Here is an 11,502-nt window from a genome sequence, read left to right on the forward strand (position 1 = left end):
GCAACCCCTTTCTCATTTACTTCACACTGATTCCTTGGTAACCTGCTGGGCCAGGCTTACTGAGCACTTTGCCTAGGGCACCCTGGTGGCATATAGAAAGCAGATCTTTTTCTTTATCCCTGTGCCACCTGTTTGGAGGAGGAGGAGCCATTGGGGCACAGTTTGGGGCATCTTTTTCCCAGGTACCTTCAGTATTACCCCAGCTTCCGATTTTTGGTGTGCGTGTGTGTGTGTGTGCGCGCATGTGTGTTTTAAAATTTATGCTAATTTTTTTCTTGGTCTTTTTGAGACAGGGTCTCCCTGTAGCCCCAGTTGTCCTGGAACTCACTGTGTAGACCAGGCTGGCCTTGAACTCACAGAGATCTGCCTGCCTCTGCCTCCTGAGTGCTGGGATTAAAGCAGTGTGCTACCACACCCAGCCTATTTTAATCTTTTAATTAAAAAAAATTTTTGTTATTGCCTGCACGCTGTGTCAGCCAGAAGAGGGCATCTGATCCCCCGGAACTGGAGTTACAGATGGTTGTTAGCTGCCATGTGGGTGTTGGAAACCAAACTCCAGTCCTCTGCAAAAACAGCCAGTGTTTAGCCATTTTTGAGCCATTTCTCCAGCCCCTATTTTTATTTTTATTTCTGTATACTTGTGTTTCTGTGTCTGCCACATGCATGCAGGTGCCCAAGGAGACCAGAAGAGGATATTGGAGCCCGTGGACCTAGGACAACAGGTGGTTGTGAGTCACTCAATATGTGTCCTGGAATCTTTGGAAGAGCAGCAAATGCTCTTAACCACTGAGCCATCTCTCCAGCCTTTCTTTTGTTTTATATTTTGTTATGTTTTGTTTGTTGGTTTGATTTTTTTCTTTTTTTTGGTCTTTTTGAGACAGGGTCTCCCTGTAGTCCCATCGGGCCTGGAACTCGCTATGTAGACCAGGCTAGACTCAGAGATTGAGTCGCTTGAACTCACAGAGATCCACCTGCCTCTGCCTCCCAAGTGCTGAGATTAAAGGTGTGTGCCACCACGCCCACCTTAAGGCAGGATGGCCTGGCTGCCCTGGATCTTGCTATGTAGACCAGGCTAGACTCAGAGATTTCATATATATCCCATAGTCTCTGCTGTCAGGTTTAAAGGCCTGCACCTTCAAGCACAGGCTCAACTCACCATTGTGATGTGATAATTGCTTAGGGCTGAGCTTAGCAGGCTACGGAGGCAACCAGTCAGTCAGGAAGCGGAGGAGAAGAGCAAGTCCCCTTGAGTGTCCCTGGCCAAGACCTCTGATAGGGTGGGAGCCAGCAGCTTGAGGTTTAGGGAAGATGCTGACTTAAATATTCAGAGCACCCCCAGTCGGGCTGTTATGGCTGAAACACACACACCGTATTCTTTCCTGAAGAAACTGTTATCATTCTTCAATGGCTTTGTGGCTGTAAGTATGTCACAACCCGGGCCCTGGGGATTTGGCAGACTTTCCTTCACAACAAGCTCCCTAAAAGACAGAAATAAGCTGATCTAAATTGCCTTCCAGATCTGTGGTCCCTGGAGGGGATGGGGCAGGAGAAATGTAGGATAGGTTGCTGAGGAGCAGGACATGTTGGGAGCAGGTATATTATCCCAGGGGTTGAGGATATCAGCACAGATATATAAAGATTTGGGGACCCTGGGTCAAGGATGGAAAAGCTTTGTTTTAACATTGAATCCTGAAGAAAATTGAGTTTGGGAGACTGGGGCTCATGCTCACTGGATAGAGCCCTTGATTAGCATGTAATAAGACCTGGGTTCTATTCCTAGCACCATAGAAACCAGGTATGATGGTGAACATATATGATCTAAGCATTCAGGAGGTGTAGGGAGGAGGCTTAGGAGTTCAAGGCTATCCTGGGCTACATGTTGAGTTTGAGTCCAGCATGAGCTGCGTAAGATACAAAAGCTTCTTTTAGAGAAGCAAAAACAACAACAAAAAAACCTTACACACAGATTATTGAATTTGAAAAGTCAAGAGAGAATGTTTATTTTCGTTTCTCTCCCTCATCTATATGATTTATTTCTATTTTTATTATGTGTATATGTGTGGGTATGTGAACATGAGTGAATGCCTGTTAGAGGTCATAAGAGGGCATTGGATCCCCTGGAGTTAAGGATGGTTGTTAGCCACCATGTGGGTGCAGTGAGCCAAACCTGAGTTCTTTGCAAGAGCAGCTAGTGCTCTTAACCGCTGAGCCAGCTCTCCAGAACCTGATGTCCTCTTCTTATCAATACACTCTAACAAAGCCAGCTTGGGATCCCAGAACTCAGGAGGTAGCGTCAGGAGGATCAGAAGTTCAAGGCCAGCCTCGATTATATAGTGAACCAGCCTGGGCTACATGAGACCCTTTCTCAACAGGACAAAACAAAACAAATAAACTTCTCTGTAACAAATATTTCTGTTGTCTCCTGAAGCATGTCTGACTTTTTTCTTAATCTGAAAGTATAGAAATGGAAATTCTGAGCTGGGCCTGGTGACGCATGCCTGTAGTCCTAGCACTTGGGAGGCAGAGGCAGGCATATCTCTGTGAATTCAAGATAGCCTGGTCTACATAGTGAGGTCTAGGACAGCTAGGGCTACAGGGAGACCCTGCTTCAAAAAGACAACAACAACAACAAAAAAAAAGAGAAATGGAAATTCTGAATAGAACTTTATGTTGAAATGTAAAATTTTCAGGTTGAATTGCAGTCCTTCCTACCTTCTTTCCTTTTTTTTAATTTTTTTTTTTTTTTTGAGACAGGGTCTGCCTATAGTAGTCACTGCTGACCTGGAACTCACTTTGTAAAACAGACTAGGCTTGATTCCACAGAGGTCTGACTGCCTCTGTCTCCTTAGTGCTGGGATTAAAGATATATACCCCCATGCCTGGTTCTTTCTTTCTTAGACAGCACCTTATGTAGCCCAGGCTAGACTCCAGCTCACTGTAGGATGGCCTTAAACTCTTTTTAAAAATATTTTATTAATTCTATTTTCTGTGTATGGGTGTATTGCCTGCATGTGTGCAAGTGCACCCTTGTCATGCAATGCCCTTGGAAGTCAGAAGAGGGTTCAGATTCCCTGGAACTGGAGTTACAGATGGCTGTTAGCTGCTAGGTTGGTGCTGCGAATTCAACCCAGGTCCTCTGCAAGAGCAGTCAGGGCTCTTAATCACTGGAGCCATCTCTCCAGCCCCCTTGAATTCTTTTAAAAATATTTTATTGCCAGGCATGGTGGCACAAGCCTTTAATCCCAGCACTTGGGTGGCAGAGGCAGGCGGATCTTTGTGAGTTCAAGGCCAGCCTGGTCTACATAGTGAGTTCCAGGACAGCTGGGGCTACAAGGAGACCCTGTCTCAAAAAGACAAAAAAAATTTTTATTATTTTAAAATTTTATGTGTCTGAGTATATTTGCCTGCGCGTATGTAAGCACATCTGTGTCATGCAATTCCCAAGGAGGTCAGAAGAGGGCATCAGTTTCCCCTAGAAGTGGAGTTAAGGACAGTTGTTAGCGTTCATGTGGGTGCTGGGAATTAAACCCAGTTCCTTTGCAAGAACAGCCAGTGCTCTTAGCCACTGAGCCATTTTCCCAGTCCCATAATCTTGAACTGTTGATCTTCCTGCCTCCACCTCTCCAGTTCTGGGATTATAAGCCTGTGCCACTATCTCTAGTTTATGTAGAGCTGGAGATGAACCCAGGGCTTCATACACGCTAGCGGAGCACTCTACCAACTGAGCCACACCACAGCCCCAATCTCTACTGTTTTGTTTTTTTCTATAACCATGATTCCGTGTCACTGCAAATTCTTGGTATAATTTTTTAACAATTTTTCTGATTTTATTGGCCTGTACTTCCCTCTCCCCTGCCCTCTCCCCTGCCACCTGGATATATTACATATACCTACCTAATCCTCTTCCTCTCTGATTTCTGTTCTAAAGGTATCTGGTATGGTCCTCATTGGCCTGGGCCTCTGGGTCAAGTACGGAGAGGCCACACTAACAAGGGTCCTTGGGGTGTCTGTCCTCTGCCCATTTCCTTCACTTTGGTTACGTGAGCCTAGGAATGGGTGGCCTCACCATAGTGCTCAGCCTTGCCGGGTGGTATGGAGCGACTAAGGAAAACAGGCACACTCGTGGCTGTAAGTAGGATCTGCACACGCCCATAACAGCCTTGTGAGAGTTGGTTTTCACCTCCATCGCGTGGGTTCTGGGGATCAAATTCAGGTCCTCAGGTTTGGTGGCAAGCACCTTTACCCTGTGGAGCTGTGGAGTAACTGAAGTTAAGGGTAGGTGTTAGTTGCTATGTGGGTGCTGGGAGCTGAACCTGGGGAAGAGCAGCCGGTGCTTTAAACTGCTGAGCCAGCTCTCCAGCCCCATTTGTCTTGCTTTTGATACCAGTTCTTGCTATGTAACTCAAGCTGGCCCCCAACTTCGGATTCTCTGGCTCAGTCTAAAGGTGCAAGTGTGCCCCATTCCCTGCACTGTCCCTGTTCTTTCTCACATCCTTTTTCTCCTTCCTCTCCACATGCACCTCTTTCGAGATGACCCCCTTATGCCTCCCAAGATGGGGCTCCCAGCCAGTTGCTCCCTCAAGAACCCCGGTACTGGCATCCTTCATCTTCCAACAGGTCTATTTCCTAGTAGACCTAGGAGAAATCAAACCCAGAGGCCTCCCATGCTTACGGCAAACTGGAGTGTGCTTACTGCAAACTGGAGGAGGGTGGAATGAGGGGTGGGGTGGAAGACCAGGCCTCCTCCCTCCCCAGCATGGCCTGCAGGGTCCTTCCCTTTCTCCCTCCCCAGCATGGCCTGCAGGGTCCTTCCCTCCCTCCCTCCCCAGCACGGCCTGCAGGGTCCCTGCCTGCAGACATTAGCCAGCTCTAGCCTCTCTGTGTCTTCCAGTGTTTCTTGTTCCTGGTCCTCATCCTGATCGCGGAAGTCACGGCAGCCTCCGTGGTCCTTGCCTTCTTCTCAATAGTAAGTATGGAACAGCTGGCAAAGTGATAAAAAGAGATAGACTTCACCAGAAGCCCTGCCCTCGAAGGCACCCTTCTACTCCACCCCACCCTCGAATACAGGAGACTTGGAGATGAAGGAATCCATACATCCCTTGGGTCCCCCAGAGAGACTTAAACGCTGAAAAGCTCAGTCTTCACCAACAAAGGACACACAAGCTTGCCATTCATCTCTTCTGCAGGGAGACCAGAAGGTGATGGGGAGGGCAGGCACATGCCTGAGTGTGCTCTGTGGTAGAGCCACTGCTCAAAATCCCTCAGTGAGGTGCTGCGGGTCTGGAGGTGTGGCTCAGAGGTAGAGTGCCTGCTTAACATGAGAGGCCTTTGGTACCATCCCCAGTACTGCAAATAAAAAAATTAATTAATTAATTAATTAAAAAAAATAAATAATAAATAGTGTTGAAAATGGGCTATCTAACAAAACCTATCAAAGTGACAAAAGCTGAGCATTGACCCCACAATCTAATCTCTTGGAAAAGCTGAAAGGTTTACTTGCTCCAGACAGTGTGACATAGCTTATACTAGAATGTGCAAACCACTGATAACAGTCTAAGATTTAAGTCACAAGAAACCCATGAAGTGGAATCCTATACACCTGGAAACAAGGAAGCAGACAGCTAACTGGCTGTGCTGGAGCTGGAACATTCTCTAGGACTGAGCAGTGCCCTGTCACTATTTCAACAGGGACTTTAAATTTATGTGGTTTATTTTGGAGGTGATGGTGTGTGCACCCTGGGCCCACTCTGGCCAGGGGTGTTCAAAACAGAATAGAGCAGCAATCTAGAGGTCTGCAGAGAGGCTGGGACTGAGTAGGTAGAGTGCTTGCCCAGCATGCCAAGCACCACATAAACCAGGTGTATGCCTGTCATCCCAGTACTGGGGAGTTGGAGGCAGGCAGATCACTGGGGATGTATGGGCCTAGTCTAGTCCATCAGCAAGTGTCAAGCCTTCTGGAGACTGTGTCTCAAAAAACAAGGTAGATGGGCTGGTGAGATGGCTCAGGTGGTAAAGGAACTTGCCGTCAAGGCTGATGACCTGAGTTCTATCCAGGATCCACATGGTGGAAGGAGAGAACCAACTGCCAAAAGTTGTCTTGTGACCTCCACACACATGCAGTGGCGTGTGCATGTGTGCAAATTCACACTCACACATAGCCACACATACAAGTACATACAACATAGATAAAAGGTAATAATAATAATAATAAATAATAATAAAATAAAGCCAGGCGTGGTGATGCATGCCTTTAATCCCAGCACTCAGGAGGCAGAGGCAAGGGGATCTCTGTGAGTTCAAGGCCAGCCTGGTCTACATAGTGAGTTCCAGGACAGCTGGGGCTACAGGGAGACCCTGTCTCAAAAAGACCAAAAACAATAATAAGAAGAAGAAGAAGAAGAAAATAAGGCAAAAACCATAAAGTGGAGGAACCTGATACCTCCACATGTGCACACACATGAACAGGTACTTACAGGCACACACAGGCATAAACATGCAACCCTGGCTTAGGCATGGTGACAGCATGAGGAAGCTGAGGTCTGAGGATCATGAGTTTAAGTCCAGCCTGGGCTATTTAACCAGACCCTGTCTCAGACCAAAACATGAATCTAAGCTATCGCGTTCAGGGGCTGGAGAGCTGGCTCATCAGTTAACAGCACTGGCTGCTCTTACAGAGGACTTAGGTTCAGTTCCCAGCACCTACATGGTGGCTAACAACCATCTGTAACTCCAGTTCCAGGGGATTCAACACCCTCTTCTGGCTTCTGGAGGCATTACATGCATGTGGTGCATTTGCATAGATGCAGGCAAAACAGTCATACACATAAAATAAAAATAGAAAATAAAATATCTTTTAAGCTGTTGTACTCAAGGGTGAGGGAGCTGGGTCTTCATCCACCAAATCCCACCTGATTAATCCCATGAGGGTTGCATGTAGGGGCACCAGGACGGAAAGATCACCCTGGGTGTCAGTTGTCAGCCAGGCCACTGTGCACAGAATTGAGGGGCACCACTAACACCTGCTCCTCTTACCAGGAACAGCCAGATTCAGATCAATTAGCTGTAAGCTAATTGTAATCCAAGCAAGACACAGAATGAAAATAGACTTTGCTTTGGCACATGCCCAGTTTCTCTTTGGGGACGTAGGAAACAGGAATAGTCACCCCATGAGATGGGGCTGAGGGAAAGAAGTGGGAGGGAGAGACTTTTCATGTTTCTACCCTTCTGGGCTTGTTAGTTTTGAAGATGAGGCTAGATTACTGCTTGTAGGGACTGTGAAGTAATGTTCATATGGCTTTAAAATGTGCTTGGTGAAATAAGCTGAACTTTGAGCCTGTATGTCTGGAGAGTCTTGTGTCTCATGAGAAAGTGTATGCAAGAATGCTTGCTGGGGAGATATCTCTGGAATGCCAGTCCCCCCTCTTGTTTCTCATGGAACGCACTGACCTCCTAAGCAGACATAGCATGGAGATTGTGTGGCCATGCTTGTCTTATTCTGCTGAATTGTTATGTTATATTCTAGCCATATTATTACTATTCAGTGTTCTGTAGACATTTGACTGTGGCACTCATGAGTATGAGAAGCCATTTTATTGTTCAGGTCTGTAGATGTGACTGTGATTCTCACGAGTATGGGAACAGAAGCAGAGCTGCTGGGACTACTGGCACTCAGGAGCATGGACACAGCAAGCCCTCTGGTAGTCCACTCAGGTTCTGCCCCATCCCCACCCTCCGTGGCCACAACTGCTGTGAGGGGCAAAACAACCTTTTTTTTTTTTTTTTTTTTTTTTTGAGACAGGATCTCCCTATAGTTGTGCCAGGGCCAGAATTCTCTATGTAGACCTGGCTGGCTTTGATCTCACAGAGGCCCACCAGCCTCTGCCTCTGGAGTGCTGGGATTAAAGGCGCGTGCCACCAAAAAAACTTTTTTTTGGTCTTTTTGAGACAGGGTCTCCCTGTAACACCAGCTGTCCTGGAACACTATGTAGACCAGGCTGGGCTTGAACTCACAGAGATTTGCCTGCCTCTGCCTCCCAAGTGCTGGGATTAAAGGCATGCACCACCACACCTGGCAAAATTTTTTTTTAATGTATATGAATGTGCATTGCCTCCATGTGTATAAGTACACCCGTGTCGTGCAATGCCCATGGAGGTCAGAGGAGGGTGTCAGATCCCCTGGAACTGGAGTTGGCTGTCCTGTGGGTACTGGGAATCGAACCCAGAGCCTCTGCAAGGGCAGTACTCTACCACTGAGCCATCTCTCCAGCCGCGCCCCCCCCCCCCAGTTTTTTGAGACAGAGTCTCAGGTAACCCAGTCTGGCCCTGAACTTTCTATGTAGCCAAGGATAACCTTGAACAGCTGATCCTCCTGCTTCTGCCTCCCAAGGGTTGGGATGACAGGTCCGTGAGACCAAATCTGGTTTATGTGGTGCTGGGGATGGAATCCAGGACTTTGTACATGCCAGGCAAGCACTCTACCAACTGAGCCACATCCCCAGCATCCTGTCCCTGACACAATTCTTTTTAATCTTTATTTAAAGAAAAAAAATTGGTGCAACCTTTAATCCTAGTACTCAGAAAGCAGAGACAGGTATCTCTGAGTTGGAGGCTGGCCTGGTCTACACAGTGAGTTCCAGCTCAGCTGGGGCTACATAGTGAGACCCTGTCTCTCACACCCAAAAATCAGGGCTAGAGAGATGGCTCAGCAGTTAAGACCACTGGTTGTTCTCACAAAGGATCTGAATTTGGTTCCCAGCACCCACATGACAGCTAGCAACTGTCTGTAACTCCAGTTCTAGAAGATCCAACTCCTTCTTCTGGCCTCCATAAGCATTGCACACACACGGAGCACCTATATACATGCAAGCAAAATATTCATACACATAAAAATGTGTTGTTTTTTAATCGAAATTTGAGTTAGGCAGTAGTGGCCCATGCCTGGAATCCTAGAACTTGGGAGGTAGAGGCAGGAGGGTCAAGAGTTCACTATCAATACTGAGTACAAAATGAGTGTGAGGCCAGCCTGGGCTTCATGAGATCCTGTCTCAACAAAAATAAAGAGAGGCCAGGTGTGGTGGCACATTCCTTTAATCCCAGCACTTGGAGGCAGAGGCAGGTGGATCTCTGGTGAGACAAAGGCCAGCCTGGTCTACATGGTGAGTTCCAGGCCAGCTGAGGCTATAGGAAGACTGTCTAAAAGAAATGAGGAGAGGGAGAGGGAGAGGGGGAGAGAGAGAGAGAGAGAGAGAGAGAGAGAAAAGGGGGAAGGAAGGGAGAAGGACAGGCAGGATGGATGGAAGGAGGGAGAGAGGAAGGGAAGGGAGAGACAAAAGGAGGGATGGAGAGGAGGAAGGACGGCAGGGAAACAGCTTCCCCTCCTCAGTGACTTGGTTGTCCCCTTTGACTTCTGGTCTTATCTGGAAGGTTCAAGACGTGGCCCTGGAGCACACTCTTCTCATCTTGAGGAGGGATTACAGAGGCTACAAAGAGCCAGACGACTTCTCTGCGCAATGGAATGAAATCATGGAGAAGGTGATGCCTGCTTTTCATGCAATATTGGTAAAACAGACATGATGTGAAATTCACCACTTAACCTTAAATTTTATTTCTTTTGGGTGGTGCTGGGTATGGTGCCTAGGGCCTCTCACGTGTGTCAGGCAAGCACTCTGCCACTGAACCACCCTCACAGCCACATTCTAACCTTTTTTTTTTGGTCTTTTTGAGACAAGATCTCCCTGTAGCCACAGCTGTCCTGGATTCACTAATGAAGACCAGGCTGGCCTCGAACCCTCAGAGATCTGCTTGCCTCTGCCTCCCGAGTGCTGGGATTAAAGGCATGGGCCACCACGCCTGGTTTAACCTTTTTTTTTTTTTTTGAGAGTCTCATGTAGCCCAGGCTAGCCCAGAACTCAGCAGGCGAGGATGATGACCTTAAACTCTTGATCCTCTTAACTCCACTTTCGGAGTGTTGGATTCTGGATGTGAAGAAATTATGTCCAGTCTTCTGAGCATTTGGGTAATCTCAGTTCCCCTGCCAAGTTTTTTGGCACATTACCATGAGGAAGAAAAATGAACTCCAGTTAGTCCAGATTTAACTAAATATGGACTGAAAAACATCTGAAAAGGGCTGGTGAGAAGGATCAGCAGGTAAAGGCCCTTGCAGCCAAGCCTGACCACCTGAGTTTAAGTCCTAGAACCCACAGTGGAAGAAGAGAACTGACTGGATTTTGTGGGGAGGGGGTGATGTGCTGTGGCATATACGAACCTCCCAACACCTCTCTATAATAATAATAATAATAAATTTAAAAAAGAAGTTATTAGCTGGGCATGGTGACATATACCTTCAATTCCAGTACTTAGGAGGCAGAGGCAGGTAAATCTTTGTGAGTTTGAGGCCAGCTTGGACTATATAGCCAGTTCCAGGCCAGCTATGCCTGGTGACTCAGCCTGCAATCTCAGCACTCTGGAAGCTGAGACTGGAGAATAGCCATGACTTTGACACAAGCTTCAGGCTAGAGGAGACAGAGGGACATTGGCAGGTCCTTATGGTCACAACAAACAGTCCAGTTCTGACTCCGTGAAATGGAGACATTTAAAAAAAATCCATTTTATTTTGTGTTTGAGTGTTTTGCCTGCATATATGTAAGTACACCCATGTGTGCAATGCCCACAGAGGTCAGAAGAGGACGTTGGATCCCCTGGAACTGGAGTTATAGACAGTTATTAGCTGCCATATGGATGCTGGGAACTAAACCTGGGTCCTCTGCAAGAGCAGCCAATGCCAGCTCTCCAGCCCCTCAGGGGACATTTAGCAGGGATTCTGAAAGGAATATACAGTCAGTTGCCATGGTGACTGATTTGTACTGTGCTGTTTTGTTATTTAAAATACATTATTTGCTGGGCGTGGTGGCGCACGCCTTTAATCCCAGCACTCGGGAGGCAGAGGCAGGCGGGTCTCTGTGAGTTCAAGGCCAGCCTGGTCTACATAGTGAGTTCCAGGACAGCTGGAGCTACAGGGAGACCCTGTCTCAAAAAAGACAAAAAAAAGAAAGAAGAAAAGAGGAACAAAAGGAAAGGTTTAAGTCACTGTTACAGAGGGTTCAGTCCATGGTTGGCCCTGTAGCAAGGTAGAGCACCGAAGTGGGAGCCCATGGAAGCTGACTTATGGCTAAGGATGAAAGAGAGGAAGACTAGAGGAATTGTCCCACAATTCCCTTTGAGGACACCCCACTCACCAGTGACCCAAACTCTTCCACTCATCCCTATTTCACTTTAAGAACAAATGTAGTCTTAAAAAGACAACCAAACCAAAACAACAAAAAGAACAAAAAACCCAAATTGTATTATGTCTGTGTGTGCATTGGGGGTGTGCTTGCTGGGGGGTGTGCTTGCTGGGGGATGTGCTTGCTGGGGGGTGTGCTTGCAGGCATGGAAGCATAGAGTGCAACCTCAAGCATCATTCCCTGGGAACACTGTCTATGTTTTTTTTTTTTTTTTTTTTTT

At 47.2% G+C, this 11,502-nt stretch overlaps 1 protein-coding gene across 1 annotated transcript in view; it reads left to right on the forward strand.

The window, feature by feature from the left end:
* Nucleotides 1-1,349: 1,349 nt before the first annotated feature.
* Nucleotides 1,350-11,502, forward strand: part of Tspan16 (tetraspanin 16) — a 27,355-nt gene continuing 17,202 nt past the window's right edge. The window contains 6 exon segments of the mRNA XM_008833623.2: nt 1,350-1,418; nt 3,929-4,003; nt 4,005-4,132; nt 4,554-4,590; nt 4,892-4,966; nt 9,424-9,558. Coding sequence (XP_008831845.1) covers nt 1,350-1,418; nt 3,929-4,003; nt 4,005-4,132; nt 4,554-4,590; nt 4,892-4,966; nt 9,424-9,558 — 519 coding nt within the window.

The sequence above is a fragment of the Nannospalax galili genome, unplaced genomic scaffold (assembly GCF_000622305.1).
Source record: "Nannospalax galili isolate Female #2095 unplaced genomic scaffold, S.galili_v1.0 scaffold1436, whole genome shotgun sequence".
In the NCBI taxonomy this organism is placed as follows: domain Eukaryota; kingdom Metazoa; phylum Chordata; class Mammalia; order Rodentia; family Spalacidae; genus Nannospalax; species Nannospalax galili.